The 18,790-nt window shown below is 43.0% G+C and overlaps 1 protein-coding gene across 1 annotated transcript; it reads left to right on the top strand.

The window, feature by feature from the left end:
* The first annotated feature begins 591 nt into the window (after positions 1-591).
* On the top strand, positions 592-15,386 carry LOC102862456 (A-kinase anchor protein 17B-like). The gene is made up of 6 exons (XM_006893819.1): positions 592-1,344; positions 6,233-6,363; positions 9,557-9,791; positions 11,709-11,816; positions 12,781-12,930; positions 13,737-15,386. Exons 1-6 carry the CDS (start codon positions 592-594, stop codon positions 15,384-15,386), a joined length of 3,027 nt encoding a protein of 1,008 aa, XP_006893881.1.
* The last annotated feature ends 3,404 nt before the right edge of the window (positions 15,387-18,790 follow it).

Raw genomic sequence — 18,790 nt, 5'->3', positions numbered from 1 at the left:
ACTATGGGTTGTTGCTTTGTGCCATTGAGTCAGAATGAACCTTCAGCTGACTCTCCTGCATGTTTTCAGAAGCTGTAAATTGCACAGGGAAGTGATTGCCCATCTTTCTCCCACAGAGCAGTGGGTGGATTTGACCCGCCCATTGATGGCACCTAACAGTAAGAAGTGCTTGCTTCCCCTTGTGAATTTAATATAGGTCCAGCATGATGCTGAGTGAGCTCAGTCAGTCAGTCCCACAAGGACAAACACTGTATAAAACTATTACTGTAGAATGAGTATGAGGATCCAAGAGGGGGCGAGGGTGGGAGCAGAGGGGTGAGGATGGGCAGAGGGATGGGGTGTTCATCGTAGGGTTGCACCATTCAAAGAGTCAGGGGGATGACGGGAATGGGAAGGATCTTTTGTGAAAAACAATGTATTCAAACTTTGTAAATAAATTAGTATTAAATTTATGTATATGTATATGTACATGTATACATATATATTATATATATCCAGCAGTGCTAGCACCACTTCCCAATTCAAATCAACAGCTTACTCCATGTATCTCAGCTTTTTATCTTTTGCCCTGTAAGGCATCCCGTGGCCACCATGACGGTCACAGTCGTGTATGACAACTCTGAGGCCACAGAGCTGTGCGCGGCCCAGCACCTCTACCTCAAGCCCATAGCGAAGCTGATGATCAACGTGCTGCTCCCGGAGAGCACAGAGCCCGTGAGGCCCTTCTCAAACTGGGAAGTTCTCGATCAGCTGAAGAGCCTGATTTGCCCTGACCAATTCACCACAGTGCGGCTCTCCAAGAGCACCAAGGACTTCATCCGATTCGAGGGGGAGGCTGAAACCCGGAGCTTGGTGCAGATCCTGAAGGCGAAGTTACACGGGAAGATCATCAAGCTGAACGGTTTGAAAACAGACTTGAGAGTCGTGGCGACAGATGCTCAGGGAGAGTGGGATCATTTCCCCAAAGCAATTGAGACCCCACTGAGCGATGGGGCAGAAGAGCAGGACCTGGAGAAGAGCCCAGATTCCATATATTTTGAAGGCCTGCCCTGCAAGTGGTTTGCGCCAAAAGGTTCTACTGGGGAGAAGCCGTGTGAAGAAATTCTTCGAGTGGTCTTTGAGAGCTTTGGAAAGATCAAGAATGTGGACATCCCCATGCTCGACCCCTACCGAGAAGTCATGACTGGGGGAAGCTTCGGGAGTTTTAGCTTCGGCTTACAGACCTTTGAAGCCTTTATTCAATACCAAGAGTCAACTGATTTTGTGAAAGCCATGGAGTCCCTTCGAGGCATGAAGTTGATGCTTAAAGGAGATGATGGCAAAGCGTTGGCATGTAACATTAAGGTAAGACGTGGCCAGAACTGCTTAGATTTTTTTGTGTTGCTGTTTTTCACTATTCAGGTGGTTTTGAGTACAAGTCAGAGGGAATAATCTAGAACACATTTCCTTGGACCCAACTATGCTCTGCTCAGTAGCTAACAAAGATTTGTCTCATAATTAATAAGTATTTTAGGGAGCTCTGGTGGTTTAGCAGTAAGGAGTTGTGCTGCCAACCCAAAGGTATGTATTTCCAATCCTCCAGCTGCTACCCAGAAGAGAGATGGACAATCTCTTCCTGTGTGATTGACTACCTCTGAAAACCTGCTGGAGGGTCAACTATGAGTCAGTTCCGACTTAACAGTACATAACAACCACAATCACCAGTAATGTTTACGAAGAAAAAAGAAATAAGTCTTGATTTAAACACTTACTTGTCTGCTACTAAGGCATGCTGCCAGTTATGATCTAAAATTACGATGGTTGTAATCTGGCACTCTGCACCCTCTCCCTGGAGGGTCGAAAGGGTTCTTCGTGACCCCTCTGAAACTATGGAATCTGTTGTTTTTATTTGACAGGTTGCTAAGGGTGAGAAATCTGTGCCCCCACCCCCTTATTCTTGGAGTCACACCCACGTGACTCTCTTTAGGGCTACATATTAGGTGACAAACCGAGGCGTTTGTCCTCTTTTCCTCCTCATTTGACTTCGACTCCCGGGAATAATGTGAGTATGAGTGCTTTTTACTTATTGTACTGAGTAAGATCAATAATGTGAATTTATTATGACTAGTAAGATAAAGAATGTACGACTAGCAATAAGTGGAATAACTATGAGGAGAATATGCACCTCATAACGAGTAATTTCTTTACCTTATAGTTCATATCAATAACCATCCGGAGCTCTTGTATCTTCTATGTCTGAGGTGTGAACCGTGGTGATTTTTGGCTTTGAGTTCGTTGTTTGGAACTTTTTTTGCTAAAGCACTGAACGTCAGGGATGTTGGTTTTGGTTTTGGTGGGGTTTTTTTTGTTGTTGTTGTTGGGTTGTTTGGGTTTTTTGTGTGTGTATGTGTTTGGTGTTTTGGGGCTTTTGGGGGTGTTTTGTTGTGGTTTTTTTTTTTTTCTATCTCAGGTACGGGTTGGCAGAGCGGGTAAGACGTTGCTTGAAAGATAGAATCTAAGAACTGAGAAAACCGCACAGCAAGGAAGACTGTAATTTCTTCTAGAATAAAGTCCTTCACAAGGCACTTCCAACTCATATCATATGAGGCAATTCCAACTCGTATCACTCCTCCAGGATATGCTAGCGCTGCTCTATGTGTTTTCCAAGGCTCTCTGTCTTTATGACAATAAACTGCCTATCTCACAAACGAATGCTTCACCAATCACGGTTCCTCCTATTCCTTAGGCTCCAGCTAAGTAGAATCACTTACTAGTTTCCTTTATATCTGATCTTTCCTCTTCCTGGGGGAACCTTGCTGAAATCTCCCTACCACTCCAGTTTTCTCCATTATCTAAGGCCACCATATTCATGAAAAAACTAACTATCCCTTTCATTTCTTCTCTGTATGCTTGAATCACATTGTCCCTACACATTGTCTGCTGTGTCAAAGTTCTGGCGTCTCTCTTCTTCTCTCTCATATTTTTGCAGAGTCAGAACTGACTCATAGATCATCCTCCATTGGGTTTCTGAGGCTCTAAACCACCTGGGAGGAGACTGCGCATCTTTTTTTTCCTGAGGTGCCATTGGTAGACTTGACCCTCCAGAGTGGTGCTGCTTTCTATGTGCATGATGAATTCCCCTTCTGTAATTAATAGCCTCTTGATACAAGAGAGAACGTCTGTTTCCTACAACTCTAGGACTCTGTCTTGAGTAAGTCTTGTACCGACATGGTTGAAGTGAGTAGAATAACCAGCACTGATTATTGTGTTTGGAAAAAAGGGGAGTATTACCAGCAAGATAACCTATGTCCTGTATGTTATTACAGGTCCCATTGCAATCAGGGTCAGGAAAAGAGAGGAAGATCCTTAACTAGATAGACTCACACAGTGACTAATGCCCTGGGTTTGAGCATGACAGAGATTATGAGGATAGAGTGGGATAAAGCAAGGTTCAAATCTGCTGTCTGGAGGGTTGTGATGAGTCATAGTTGACTGGAAGGCACCTAACACCAATGATCTAATCAGGAGCACTGGTGGTCTAGTGGTAAGTAATTGTGCTGCCAACCCAAGAGCAGGCTGTTCAAATCTTCTGGCTGCTCTGTGGGAGAATGATGGACAACCTCCTGTGCAATTGACAGTCTCTGAAAACTCACTGGAGAGTCAGTTGAGGTGGTTCCAATCGGGAGGAAATGAAAAGTAATCTCTTAGATCACTAGTTAGGTCAACCTGTATAATATTTGCCTAAAACTTCTCGAGGGCTGTGAAAGATTCTTCATGGCCTCTGTAGAACTATCACATGGGCTGATTTCATTTGACAAGTAGTTGAGAAAGAGAGATTCGTGCAGTTTGAAACCATCAGGAGAGCAGTTTACTCCCTCCCTCTTGACTCTGAGTCACAATGCATATTTTCAAACATCTGCCAAATACGTTGCTGAAACATAATCTCAGTTAACCTTTATCTTTCACTTTCAAAATCAGCCTATCTGGGCATGAGGTCCCTGGGTGACAGTCACTTTGGCTACTAAGGTTGGTGTTTAGAACCCACTTAAAAATGCCTCAGAAGGAAAGCATGGCAACCTGCTTCCATAACAATTATAGCAAAAACATACAAAACAACTGTGGAGAAGGTCTCCTCATTAATACGTGATGTTGGCATGAGTCAGAATTGCCATGGCGACTGAATTGGTTTTGGTTTTTATCCAGCATGCCACCTTTGGTCATTGCCATCTTGAAGTCATTATCTAATACTGGAAAAAAATGGAGCCAACTTGTTTTTCCTATCCCCCACCCCAAATTAGCTTTGAACATGAACTTGTACTTTTTACTTTGTTTCCTCTACACACATACAGACAGACAGACACACACTCTTCTTGTTTCAGTTACTGTCCTGTCAAGCCTGACTCACGGTGCTTGATCACAGTATATCACAGTGGAACTATGACCTATGGAAATGTTCAATGGCTGCTTTTTTGGGGGATGTAGATCACCAGGTCTTTGTTCTGAGGTGCCCCTAGGTGAACCCTAACCTCTAGCCTTTCTGTTAGGAGTTAAGTGTATTCACTACTAACTTTTTCCTTCATTAAGTCCCACCCAGGGACTTCATATGAGAAACTCCAACCCACAGCCTGTACAACAGAACAAAGCCCTGTCCCATCCTCACAATCTCTGCTGTGTTTAAGCTCACTGTTGCAGCCCGTGTCAGCCCATCTCCCCAAGGGTCTCTCTTTCACTGACCCTCTACTTTTCCAAGCATAATGATTTTTTTTTCTAGGGGCTGACTCCCCCAGGTAACATGCTCAAGGTATGTGAGAACTTGTCTCATCCTGTTCACCTCCAGCGAGCACTCGGCTGCACTTCTCCCACGGCAGACGTGGTCTGGCAATCCAGGGTGCATCTAATATTCTTGCCAATACCACAACTTAAAGGCATCAATCCTTCTGTGCTCTTGCACTCAAACATTATAAAAACCAGTCATAATTTGTTTCTGTTAATTCATGTCTTTTATTAACTCATAATTACGTGTCCTCTGGATTGTTGAAGCAATAGGTCAGACAACACTTGCCACAGTAATGTCTGTCCAAGTGGCTGGCCATAAAAACTCCAGCACCGCATTCCTCTGAAGGACACTGCTGACGAAAGTTGCTAATTTTGCCATTTTCATCCACCTTGTAGGCTTTCCAAACAGCCAGCTTGACCTTCTTTCTCATATGCTTATTCTTCTTGGGATTTCATCTTCCTTTTCTTAGCCCCACCACCAAGTGTCAATACATGGTGAAGAGTGGACTCCTTTTGGATGTTGTAGTCAAACTAGGTCCACCCAATCTTCCAGTTGCTTTCCAGCAAAGATCAGTCTTTGCTACTCTGGAGGAATGCCTCCCTTATCTTAACCTTTACATTTTGGATTGTATCTGAGGGTTCAACCTTGAGTGAAGATGAGGGTCTTCCCTGTGAGGGTTTTTTTAAAAATCTGCAGCTTGGCAGTGGTGGTTCCATCGTGGATGGTGGATCAGAAAGGAAGAGTCTACGTTGTGATTTGTGTTCTGTGTGTGTTTATTTTTTCTTTTTTTAGCTGTTCAGACACAAATTTATTTCAAACAGATAAGTGGCAAACATTATTAATTACAAGTTAGAATTAGACTATCCCAGTGCTTTAAAATATTAATATAGCAGTAATTTACAGTTGCTCAATTATGATTAGCAAAGCCCAGCTTTAAAAAACAAAACATTATGGGTTAGATGAGAGCCTACTTCACCAAGTACCCTTCCCTCAGCTACACTCCCCTCAAAGATAACAATGGTGGGGCTACTGTGTATCTTTTTTGTCTTTTCCATGTTTACTTAGTAATGTCTGCAGCTGCTGCTGCTTTTTACAAAACTGTTTACCTGTAGTGTTCAATCTGACCTTCTTCTTTTTTTTTTTCTTTCAAGACTCGGATATTGTTTTATAATCATGCCAGTCAGGGTAGATTATTCTTCTAGAATCTTCCTTTCATGTCGTTGATCTTTATAACAAACCCGGGGTCATTTACAAAGGTCTCTCATGTGAAGCAAGCTCCTACAGCTTTCCGCCAGAGAACATTCTGGAGGCTGGCGAGCTGTGACACAGTGTGTGGGTACTGGGGTGGAGAGGATATTTTGAACTCACTTGATTCCCAATTGACACGGCCCATCTTTATTTTATCTTTCTGGCCTAGGAACACACCTGGCCAGCTGGCAGACCTTTCTAGTGAAACTTTGAATTGTTTTGGAGCAGGTTATGTTTGATACCACCAAACACTTCAGTGAAGGAGCTATAAGGAGGAGAAATCAGGAAAGGCTAAAATTACAAGAGCTGGAAGAAGAAAGGAAAAAAGAAAAGAGGAGAGAAGAGCAGCAAGCTGAAAGGTAAAAAGACCAACATTGATGAAGAGGTGGGGCGGGGCTTTGAGCTTCTCTGGTTTTTATTTCTGGATTTATCTCTTCGGATAAGAGCTTGCCTTCATTTGTTGCTGTCCAGTCAACACTGACTCATAGCTTATCCTTCGGCAGCTTTTCAGAGGCTGTAAATTGCATGAGAGGACATTGGCCATCTTTCTCCTGAGAAGCAGCTGATGGATTTGAATCACCTGCATTTGGGTTGGCAGTCCAACTTCTTACCCACTAGGCCACCAGAGCTCTCTAAACATACCATTGTATGTAACGTTGAGTTGTGAGGGCAAGATTTGGTCTGGATTGGAAAAACGCCATTGAAGACTACAGTCTTTTTACTGTGCTGTCATAAAACCAAAATGACAACACAGTTGAAAACAGATTTTTTTTTCTTTTTTTAAAAAAGTTTGTTGCTTAGAGGAAAAAGTAACGAGGAATAATGGGGCTAGACAAATATTTCTAGAAAGAAATGAGAAAAAGACCAAGAATTTTTATAGTGGAGATCTTAGCCTATTGCTGTTGTTATGTGGCATCGAGTCGCTTGTGACTCATAGCGACCCTATGTACAACAGCCGTAAACTCTGCTCTATCCTGTGCCAATCGCACCGTCTCCAACATACCCATCCCGATTACCCCAGTCACTGAATCAGTCCACCTCCTAGAGGGCCTTCCCCTCCTGCGCTGTCCCTCCACCCTACCAAGCATGATGTCCCTCTCCAAGGACCTGTTCCTCCTTACAACATGTCCAAAGTATGTCAGACAGAGCCTCAGAATCCTTGCCTCCAAGGAGCTGTCTGGTTTAACCCTTTCCAGGATGAATCTGTTTGTTTTCCTAGCAGTCCAAGGTACCCTCAGTACTCTTCTCCAGCACCATAGCTCAAACACATCAATTCTCCTTTTATCCTCCTTAGTCACTGTCCAACTCTCTGATGCATAACAAGTGATAGCAAAGACCATGGCCTTTGTCCCAGGTGCACCTTAGTCTCCAGAGAGACACCATTGCTCTTCAGTACTTTGGAGAGGTCCCTAACTGCAGACTTTCCCATGGCAATGCGCCTTTTAATTTCCTGGCTACTGGTGCCAAGAGTGTTGACTGTGGAGCCGAGCAAACTAAAGCTGTGAACAATCTCAATCTCTTCGTCGTCCATCCTGATGCTGCCAATTGGTCTAGTGGTGAGACTCTTTGTCTTCTTGATATTGAGCCTCAGTCCATACTGAAGGCTGCAGTCCTTGACCCTTCGCAGCAAGTGCATGAGGTCCTCCTCAGTTTCAGCAAGCAGGGTTGTGTCATCTGCATAACGCAGATTGTTAACAGATCTTCCACCAATCCTGATGCCACACTTCTCCTCATAGAGCCCAGCCTCCCGGATCTTAGCCTACTTCTCTTTTCATTTAATTATTTATTTTTTAAAAAATAAATTAGGTATGGAAATTCCTTCCTTATAAAGTACAGGCAGCAATCAAATTAACCCATGGGGAGAAGGCATGGGTTTGTTGCACCATTGTCTTGCATTTATTTACTTACTTCATTCCCCTGAAGGCTTTACCAATCATATTTGTTTTCCATACAATCATCCATAGCCATTTTGTTTTAAAACACCAATCACCATTCATGAATGTAATTAATTGCCAATGTCTAAAACCCTTTCAGCACCATTTCCCCCCCACTTATGTTCTTTCTTTGACTTTAAGAAACTGCCATCTTTGTTTCTGGGCTTGTCATCAGTTCCCAATTTAGGAGTTTGAGCCTAGAATAAGGCTACCGAGTTGTCAAAGATTTGTTAGGAAGATACTGATTAGCCAGAACTCCATGGTCCTCAAACCCACTTTTGCCCTTTGCATTCCCTTCCCTGTAGTTTCCTGTGTAAATTGTAGCTGTCCTGAGAAGGAGATAGAGTACCTTACCGTCTAGGCTTCTCACTTTTTTTTTTCTTCTGGTGAATGACAGGAATTACTTGAGATTCCTGTTTGAGAAACCTAGTGCTTGGGCCTAGATAAGAGAACTGTTTTCATGCTCCTCAAATTCTAAAACTGAGCATGCAAGTCAGGCAAACCCCTGGCTTTTGGCAGAAGTCCCAAATCAGGATTCTTTCCCTCTCCCCATGCCCCTATAAGGGCCAAACCACAAGAGTTTTCCAGAAAGTAGCCCACATTGTCTTAGGCCAGTATGTTTTAATGAAGTAATTCACATCTAAGACCAGAAAAGCCTTCAGATTGTCTGAGTGCTTTGACTCCTCTTTTTTTGTGTATGCTCTGTTGTTGTTGTAGACCATTGAGTCGGAACCGACCCGTAGCAGACCCTCCTGCAGGTTTTCAGAGGCAGTTAATCACACGAGAGATTTTACATCATTACCCAGTGGAGCAGCTGCTGGCTCTGAACTGCCTGCCTTCGAGACTGCAGTGCAGCTTCTTACCACTAGGCCACCAGAGCTCCCTTGTGTATGCTATGCCAACCCACAAAAGATCTCAAGGGAGAAGGAAAAAGAAACTGTCACTTTAAAAGCTGGAGTCCAGTGGTTCCCTCTTGTATTTTGAGAAGGGAAGGGCCAGAGTAGGCCCTTCCTTTGAACTCTGTAGTTGCTGCCTTTTGGTGCTTCGTCTCTGCGGGGTGACCCAGGTGACTACCACCCTTCTGTCCTTGGAGATATGCATGTTGCTATGATGTTCAGGAGGTTTCAATGAGGTTTTGGACTAAGATGGCCTTGCATGGAAGTCCTAGCGATCTTTTTTGAAAGCCAGACCTTACAGATCACAAGGTCTGCACTACCACCGGTTGTGAGGCTGGCTGGGGGACGGGCGATGCTTCATTCTGTTGCCCATGGGGTCCCCATGGCTGACTTGATGGCAATTAATAATCAACATCTTTGCAGAAGGTCGCCTTTACACGCTTCCATTTGCCCCCCTCAGACTATGTATGTGCCTTCCTCCCCCACCTTGACCGATGTGAAAGGCTTGCTTATCAATTTCTGTGCTCTTCCCCCCACCTTTTTTTTTTAAAAAAAGTTATCAATTGTCTGTGTCAGGCCCTGGAGTTAGTGGTGGGTTCCTAGGGACAGAAACCAGCTCTGCTCCCTGATGGCGGAGTGGGATAGGGGCGGCTTCGGGGGAGGAGGGAGGTGAAATGTCTAATAAATACCAGCTGAATGCTGTCATTGTAATCATTCTCCAGAAGAAGAAGAGATGAGGAGAGGAAAACTCAGGAAAAGAGGAGGAAGGCCAGGTTCAGGAGGCAGGTCTTGAAGGAAAGAGACAGACATCGGAGGAAGAAGCGGAGGGACAAATCCAGAGCCAAGGTGTCTCAGGACCCCGACTCTTCCGAGGAGTGGGAGGAGAGGAAGTACCTGCTGGCTCAGAGGCGAGTGGAGGCCCTGCGATTGCTCCGCATACTCCTGAGGAATATTGCAGTAAGCCTATTTCTCAATTGTTCTCGAGTTTTGCTAGGCACTAACCTTTTTGAGGAATCCCTGGGTGGTGCTGAGCTATTAACCTAAAGGTTAGAGGTTCAAACTTACCTGAGGGGACCTTGAAAGAAAGAGCTAGTTAGTAATCTACTATTGGGGGGGGGGAACCAAACCCACAAAACAACAAAATAAAAATCAGCCATCTAAACCCCTATGATGCACAGTTTTAACTCTACACATATGGGGTTGTCATGAGTGAGAGTGGACCTGCAGAACCCCGTTTAACCATTCTGAGACACTACCTTTATATTTAGTTGTTGTGGTGGTGTACCATCAAGTCAGAACTGACCCATATGTGACCTTCCAGAAGGTTTTCAGAGGCAGTAAATCGCACCAGAGGCAATTGCTCATTTTTCTGTTGTGAAGCAGCTGGTGAACTTAAACCATCCACCTTTGGGTTGGCAGCACAATTCCTTACCACTAACCTTAGCACTAAACCACCAGAACTCCTTTATTGTTAATTAGTGGCCTACTTAAAACCAGGGCGATAAAAGGCCCTTTATAGCTGCAAGAGTATTTTAAAATAGACCTCCAGTGGCCTAGTGGGTAGGGAATTGCCCTGCCAATGCAAAGATATGTGGTTCAAATCCACCAGCTGCTCTGCAGAAGGATGGGCACTCTCTTCCCATGCAATTTACAGCCTCTGAAAACCTGCTGGAGGGTCAGCTATGAGTTGGTTCCACCTTGACGTCAGTGAGTTCCATTTTGAGTTGAATCTCTAATAGCCCCAAATATGAATTGATAAAACCCACTGCTGTCCAGTCTACGTCAAGTTTTTAAGGCTGTAAATCTTAACAGGGGGAAATGGTCCAATTTTCCCCCCTGAGAGTGGCTGGTAGGTTTGAACTGCTGACCTTTTGGTTAGTGGGCTGATGCATTACTCACTGTGCTACCAGCATTCCTGGGAATAATTTAAAATACACCTATCCCTAAAATTTCACTGCTGTCAAGTTGATTCTACCTCCTAGTGACCCTCCGTTGAGTTTCTGGGTCACCCGTAAATACAGACTGCTCTCCTTTTTCCCTTGGAGCCACTGCTGGATTTGAACCACCAGAGATGCTTGACCTTTTGGGTTAGCAGCACAGCATGCAATTCACCCAACACCTGCACTTTGGGTTTCTAAACTGCTGGAAGCTGTGACCCAGAGTTATTTAGCTACTGTGTCTACCTAGTTTCACATCAAGGTAACAAGGAGCCCTGGTCGTATAGTGTGTTGGGCATCAGCAGTTCAAACCTACCAGCCACACCTTCAGACTGTTGGATAGAGTTCAGAAAAATTTTACAGATGTCTCCACCCTCTCCATCCTCACCATCTTCACTTTGTTTTGGGAACTCATCGAGTCTTGTATATAACCTCTTTTGTGAGGAGTGTGTTATGTATTGCTAGACCAAAAAGGTAGCAAAGTCCCAAAAGAAAGACTTTGGAAGCAGGAAGGAGCAGTCAGTGGAAAAGGGAAATCCAGAGTCAAGATAGGAAGAGAGTTGACACATTAGGAGAATTGCAACTGCTCTCTCAAAACAAAATATGTATAAACTGTTAAATGGGAAGTCATTTTGCTTTATAAACTTTTACCTAGATAGCAATAAAACATTTGAACAACAAAAGCAATAACAACAATAACCAAAAAAACCCTACCAGCCAGCCACTCCACAGGAGAGCGATGAAGACGTCTCCTCCCCCGAAAACTTACAGCCTTGGAAAACTAATGGTCTCTATGCATTGGCATGAACGCGACAACAGTGGGCTTTTGTTTGGGGCTTTAATCAGTGCAAAAGAAATCACTAGGAGAGAAGAAATGGTCAATGTGAGAGTTCTAATCGTAGTGCTGTGACCTTACTTGGACATTTATCTGTAGCAGATTTGGATAAGAAGGGAGAGCCTTGAGCTACATTTGTGTAGCATTTCATGTGAGTCTAGCCACAAACTGCTTGATAAAGAAATTCTCACATCACAGAGCAATTGTTTGGTTTGGAGAGTTTCGTTTTTGAAAGACATTTCCCCCACTGAGCTCCTTAAGAGCTGTGCAGATGGTCTGGATTAAAAATCGGAAGGGCTCTTAAACGGTTCATTAAAAAAAAAATCCACACCCACCATCTTCAAATATGAAGAGTCATGTTAACATTAAATCGAGTTAGTGGATATTAACTGTGGGTTCACAGCCACTGAGTTAATCCCTACCCTTAACAACCCTCTAGGGCAGAGTGGAGTTGCCCCACAGTTTCCAAGCCTGTAAGCAGGCTTCCACACCTTTCTTCCACAGAGCGTAGCTTAACCCATTGCACTTCAAGGGCTCCTTAGTATTATATATATACTAGTTATTCGCATTATACCTAGTTAACTATTAGTTACAGAGGGTTTAAAGATAGTCATACAAATGTGCAATCTGGGCTCTTAGTGTGAAGAAGCATTCCGCACAAATCCCTCACTAGTGTGGACAAACTTAATGACAGCAGGATCAGAAAAATCTTAATTACGTCTTCAACAAGGCTAGCTGGAGCTTTGACCTCAATGACTGCCAGGCCTGACTCCCTTTCAAGAATGTACCTCCATAATACATGCACTGCTTAATTCTTGACACCAAAAAGAGACCTTATGCCTATTACACAGTCTGCAGGTTCTAATCCCTGTCATTGGTAAGTCCTGTGCCCTGACCTGTGTAAGATGTCAGTGAGCGCACAGTGCAAACGGGGATGGATTAGCCAGCAAGCATGGGCCCCACTGGCTTACAGTAAGCAAGTTCCACACACAGGCTCACTTGTCCTTACTTACTCATCTATCTTGACCAATTTCATCTAGGATGCAATCTCACCTGGACTTTACCACGAAAACAGTGGTGAAGCCCAGGTGAAATGATTCACAGCCAATCAGCGTGTAAGCACAATCAAGGCAGTGTGTATCTCACTTGATGGCTAAACCGTTCCTGGGTGCAGATCCTCTCAGACAATGAGCAGCAAGCACCCAGCAGGTGTGCAGAACACCCCAGGGGGAACCACTCTCCAGGCCGTCTTCTCCTCACTATCCTGCTGCTTGCGGAGATGAGTAGGGGTGAGGAAGAGGTGGCGCGCAGAAACTCTTCCTGGGTAAGCCATAGGGAGAGGCTGCGGTCAGAACCAGGACAGCCAAGTCTTTTAAGCCAGTTGAGTCATATGCCACCTGGTGTACGACACACCTCACGCAGCAATCTTGTCTTGTATGAGAATTTTCTGGGAAGGCTACCGGTTGTTTCTTATTCCTGTTCCTCACCTTCTCCAGCACAATACCCGGAACACTGAGCTCCCCAGATTTTTTTAACAAATGAAATAAAGGGTCATGGACTTTGAAGATGCCTTCTAGCATGAGGTTGAACACTCAAACACCCAAAGTCATTGCTATTGAGTCAGAACCAATTCATAGCTCACCCTCAAGTGGGTGGTTATAAATTGCCCATCTTTCTCCCTTGGAGCCTCTGGTGGATTCAAACTGCCAGAGAGGCTGTCTTTGGCTTAACAACACAACTTGCTACTGCCTATGCCACACAGGCATAGTAAAAGCAGCACATGTTAGACCAAGTCATCTAGTGTTGTTGTTGTTGTTGTTGTTCGGTGTCATCAAGTCGACTATAACTCATAGCAACCCGGTGAACAACAGATCTGAATGTTGCCCTATCCTGTCAAATATCGCATGATCTCTGAAACGCTCAAACCCATTGTGACAGTTAATGTATGATATCTCTCATACCACACTCATTTTCTGCCTCCCATTACATCAAAGACAACTTAGATCTATCCCAAATATTATTATATGTCTCTTCAGAACAAAGCCAGAGAGGCCAATCATCTTTGAAAATGTCTAATGTGTTTAGCTTTAGATGTGAGTTGTTTGTTTTTGTTTTACCTTTCTCTTAAAGGGATCCACACGATTTAACCCACAGGTGGTAGACCCTGAACCTGACGAGGATCCCGCTCTGGAGGAAACACTGGAAACTTTGGTGAGAGAAGAGGTAAACACCCAGTATCTTCAAACTCCAGAGAAAATGCCAAAATATCCGATTGCCAAGCTGGACAATAAACGAAAACAAAAAATGAAGAGAAGAACTAGGACTCATTCACGGAAATCTTCCCGCCACTTGCGCAAGAAAAAATTAAGGTGTTCTACAAGAAAAGAGAGACCAGCGCAACTGTTGACTGGTAGATACAATCACAGTTTCATCTCTGACCAGAATTTATCACAAATTCCAACGATCCATGCTCAGTCTTGGGAGAGAGAAGATGGCAATAGGCCTAATAGATTCTATGCTTCCAGAGAACCTGAGGGAGACTGTAGCAGAAGACAGAAGATCTATGAGACAGATAAATTCATTGACTATCTATTAAACTATTACCGAACTCCTCCATATGCCCGCATGCTCCTCAAACCAGGTTACATTGCAAGCCCTTCCCAGTGGCAAAGGGCTGTCTATGCCCAGGGAGATGGAGTTAAGATCCACTTGAGAAGATGTGGACATCATGTAACCAGCTGGAGCCCCATTCCAGAGCTGGAAAGGAGGGAACGTGCTCAAGAAGATGATTGTTGGCCAAAGCCCTATACTCAAGATCCTGACACTTTTAATCCCCATGGAACAGAAAATGTAGACTATGCCAAAGATTATTCCAAGGGCATTCAAAATTATCTCAAGGATATGGCCAGTGAGGCTGGTGATCCGTTTTCCTTGGTGGATGGAGAGAGCCATCTTAGGGACGAGATCCATGGCCAACAGGTCAAAGACCTTAAGTCCAGAAAGAGAAAACGAGTTTCTTCACCCTACAGGTCAGCAGGCTTAGCTTTAGAACTGAAAGATGTCTTAGAGGAAATCAGTAGTGATTCTGAATGCTTCCAGGAAGCCCACAGCAGCATAAATAAAGAGGACCAAGAGGATTCAGAGAGTGTATATCATAGCTCCCCAGAAAAAGAACCCTTTGACCCAGATGATCTCATTTTCTGGGATGCAGAAAGTAGATGCGGTCAGCAGACCTTGTATTCAAACTGTAAACAGAGCAGTGTGAAAAAACACCCTCAGTACAAGTTTAGGAAACCAGACAAGAGGACTAAGCGTAAACTGAGTTACTCGTGGCTTGAGAGTAAAGACAATTCCATTAGAGATGATAGAAGCAACAGCAGGAAGAGGGGGGAGCCTGCCCACAAATACTCCTTTGATGACGGTTACTATCATAACCCCAGTTCCATGGAACCATTCAAGACTGTTACAAGAAAGAAGCAGAGGTTTAATGGTCGAGCATTTAACCAGAAAATGAACTATAGATCATCTCATGTGCCAATGATGTCATCACAAAGCGCTCACACTTCGTATCCGAGAGAGTTTTCCACACGAAGAGAAGCTCCCTGGAACTCAAACTATAGCCAGGATAAAAGAAGGTTTAAAAGACGTGAGGATTCTGAAGATTTCATGCTGAATTCTGACAATTATTATCATAGACATAATAATCAGGAAGACACTGGCTACTTGGAAAGGTACAGGGGCAACAGCTACTCTAGTCCTTTGTATTTTCAGATGTTTTGATGGTCTCTCCAGTCATGAACATTCTACACCGTAAACTCTTTGCAAGAAGACAATTTAAAACTGCAGAAAGAACAGCTTTGAAAAGTGTGAGCAAGGTTAAATGTAATGCCTTGCCACCAGATGTCTGTAGGTGTGTTGGCAAGCTTTGGAAATATGAAACATCCGGACTCTGAAACTTGGTAAAAGACTGGGCTTGCAAAACTTCTTGGTCCAAGGACAGACATTTCTTCAGTTCAATGGCAACTTTATTTTGGTGCCAGTTCAGGAGCAAATTAACACTGCAAAGTGTTAGTAGTTAAAATTTTATTATTTTGTATCAAGGACAGACAAATCCGAGTTTTTTCCTGTGACCTTTGAGTTAGCCAGGGATAGATACCAGGTGGGACAACAAGCTTTCGAAACTGACTTTTGAGCTACAAATACTTCTAGATGAGAGAGATGACAGTGAGAACTACTTTTGCAATATTAGAATGTTTCATGAGCAGTCGTCAGAAGAGAAATGTCTGAATATGTTCATGGTACTCAAAATGTCACCCTGGTCACAAAGTCTTGGGAGAAAGATCTAACAAGAGACTCAAATTGATTTTGGAGCTTTAAGCATATGGCTGGACATTCATTTTAACAGAAGCTGTTTTTGGAAGAATCCATGTCTGTCCATCCTAGCAAAGCAACAGGATTTAAGTGAAGTGATTCCACAATTAGAATTTGCAAAAGGGAAATATTTAAAGATTCTGGGTCACCAAGTGGCACGGCACTTGGGAAGAGAGGACATGACAGTATTCATTTCACTCAGGGTTAGGTGACATCAGTTAGTAAGAAAGTCACTGAATGGCCCCAAGCTGATTTTTGTAAAACTGTGACACTCCCTCTCATTGCCTCCAAGTCGGAATCGACTCCTAGCAAACTCTCCTGTGGATTTTCAGAGGTGGTAAATCACACAGGAGGAAATTGCCTATCTTACTCCCCCAGAACTACTGGTGGTTTACAGTCGCCTGCCTTTGAATTGGCAGGCAACTCCTTACCCACAAGGCCATCAGAGCTCTTTACAAAAACAGTAACAAGTGCCTGCTCAATCCTCACTAATTCTATGGAATTAGAAAGAGTCAAAGGCAAAGCTTATAGTTAGTTTTCTAGCTGGAGGGAAAAAAAATATATATGTGTGTAAGATTTGTAAACTCTTAACATAAGCAGCTTACCTTTCTACCTACTGGTTTTGGAGACTTCTTAAATAAGTTTTTAAAATGGAGATTTTTTATAGATTCTTAAAGACTTACATCTTAGTACAGTACATGTTCTATAGGAAGCTTGGCTGATTCATTCTGCCTTACACAGGATTTAGAACCTCAGGGGCAGTATATGACCATCATTTTCCCAACAAAGCTATCTATCACCTGACTTGACAATGGAAGACACACCAATGAGATCAGAGACTCTCTGTGGCAGGGGGGAAAAAAGAAAGAAAAGAAAAGGTGATTTTAATCCATCCACAGAAGGGGAGGAAACTACCATCTTTATATGACATGGTTCATTTCAAAGAGTCTTAACCTCATCTTCTCTAGAAAAGTACCAGCTGGCAGAGCCAGGGAGGACTACCACTCATTTGCACGAGCACTGCTCACAGCCTTCTTCGCAACCTGTATGTGAAAGGGCTACATCTCTTCCTTTATGAAATCACAGGTGAACTGCACGGAAGGTCCCCAAGTGGACGAATTCTGAAATGAATGTAACTTAGGAGCTTGTGTTTTGCCTACGAAGAAGATAATGACCAGTGAATGATTTTGGTGGTTCTCCCATGTTCAATTCTACCTTCAAGCCAGCGACTCTGCCAATGAAGCCAGCTTTGGCTTGTCCAATCTTCAAAATTGCTCACAGGATGAGTGCCTTTTCTCAAGACTAGCAATGACCATTAATGTTCAATGTACTGTTTTCCAGAGGAGCCTTTTAAACTAACAGCTTATATTTGGTCACACAACTTTTAGTAGCTAGGTATTGTGTTCCCTTAATGATAACCTGCTTCTTCATGATATTTTATGCCACTGAGACAGAACATTATGGCTTTGTCATGGAAAAACATCGACGCTGGCTTTGACAAATGAAATGTTTCTTCTGTAATTTATTAATTTTTTTTCTTTGAAGATTTTGTAGGCATGTAAACAATTTGCTGCTCAGTAGCCAGACCTTTAAAAAAAGTCACAGGACATAGCATGTGCAATTATTTTGGTTTTTTTTTTTGTTGTTGTTGTTGTTGTTGTGTGTGTGTAATAGAACTGGTGCTAAGTTACTTTCCACATCACTTTTGTTGTTGTTTTGTTTGAGAAATACTGTCCTGGGACCTGGAGTGGGAGGAGGAAATACTGGCTTTATGTTAACTTTCATTACAACCTTGGGTTTTTATGTCTGCTGTGTGAGAATGCATTCTAGATTTGAGTAAACCTCTCTTTTTTGTGTAGACCTTAAGTGAAGAAGAGTACAAACAATGCTTTTGGACCTACTGGCTCAAGAAAGACTAGGGTAGCTCTGAAAATATTGTAAACTGCTTTCTATTAATGAACGTCTTTATTCTTTGTTGTGCTGTGACTTCAGTGATGCAAAAGTAATTTCACATTTTTCTCTCAGTCCTATGACTTAAGGGCCTGAACTTTACACTTTGGAAATCTGTGGAAATGCATTCATGTTTTCCTTTGTATGCGCTGCTGATAGTGTTTTGAGAAAGCTAAAAGCCTGTCAATGTACCTTTTTGTTGTTGTTAAATTTTCTCAGGTAGTAAGCCACATAACCTGGTCATTTTGAAGATAAGAACCAAATAAATGTGTTTTCCTTTTTTAAAAATGGTTTAAAAAATGTTACTTTTAAAGAAATAAATTCCAATAATTTTACTTTGGGGGGAAAATTTCTACCTGTAGAATGCTGCTTTGCACTAATGTTGCTGACCCTTCTCATTTGCATTTATTGGTAGAGAAATGATACATATTTAATTTTCAGAAATATTGAAGAAATAAAGTTGTTATAGTGATTCTTGAGTCTTTGCTCACTTACTAATAAATGTCTTTGCCTATATACTGCACATGCACACATCTACAACCTTTTTAGAGAAAACACAGATGTCTGGTTTTAATATTGTTTCTATGCCATTCCGCTCCCCGCCCCCTTTATTGCCAGTTCAAAATAACTATCAGAGCACATGGAATTGAGTGACAATATTTTTCATTCTGGATGCACTAAACCCTGATATTTAATATTCTCCCTTTGTGATTATGTGTTGAGTCAGAACCAACTCATAGTTGACCTTCCAGTGGGTTTTCAGAGGCATGAAAAGATTGTCGATCTTTCACCCTCAGAATAGCTGGTGGATTAGTGGATTTGAACTATGTGCTTTGGGGTTGGTAGTGCAACCCCTTACCTAC

This window comes from Elephantulus edwardii, unplaced genomic scaffold (assembly GCF_000299155.1).
Source record: "Elephantulus edwardii isolate Elephantulus edwardi_28Jun2011 unplaced genomic scaffold, EleEdw1.0 scaffold00131, whole genome shotgun sequence".
Classification (NCBI taxonomy): Eukaryota; Metazoa; Chordata; class Mammalia; order Macroscelidea; family Macroscelididae; genus Elephantulus; species Elephantulus edwardii.
The sequence above is the reverse complement of the archived record's forward strand: the minus strand, read 5'-3'. Positions and strand labels throughout refer to the sequence as shown.

Excerpts from the sequence above, each read along its gene's own strand:
- LOC102862456 (XM_006893819.1), top strand. The coding sequence starts at position 592 with ATGACGGTCACAGTCGTGTATGACAACTCTGAGGCCACAGAGCTGTGC. Across the intron at positions 6,364-9,556 it reads GAAGAGCAGCAAGCTGAAAG|AAGAAGAAGAGATGAGGAGA; the intron begins GTAAAAAGACCA and ends ATCATTCTCCAG. Across the intron at positions 9,792-11,708 it reads TACTCCTGAGGAATATTGCA|ATTTGGATAAGAAGGGAGAG; the intron begins GTAAGCCTATTT and ends TATCTGTAGCAG.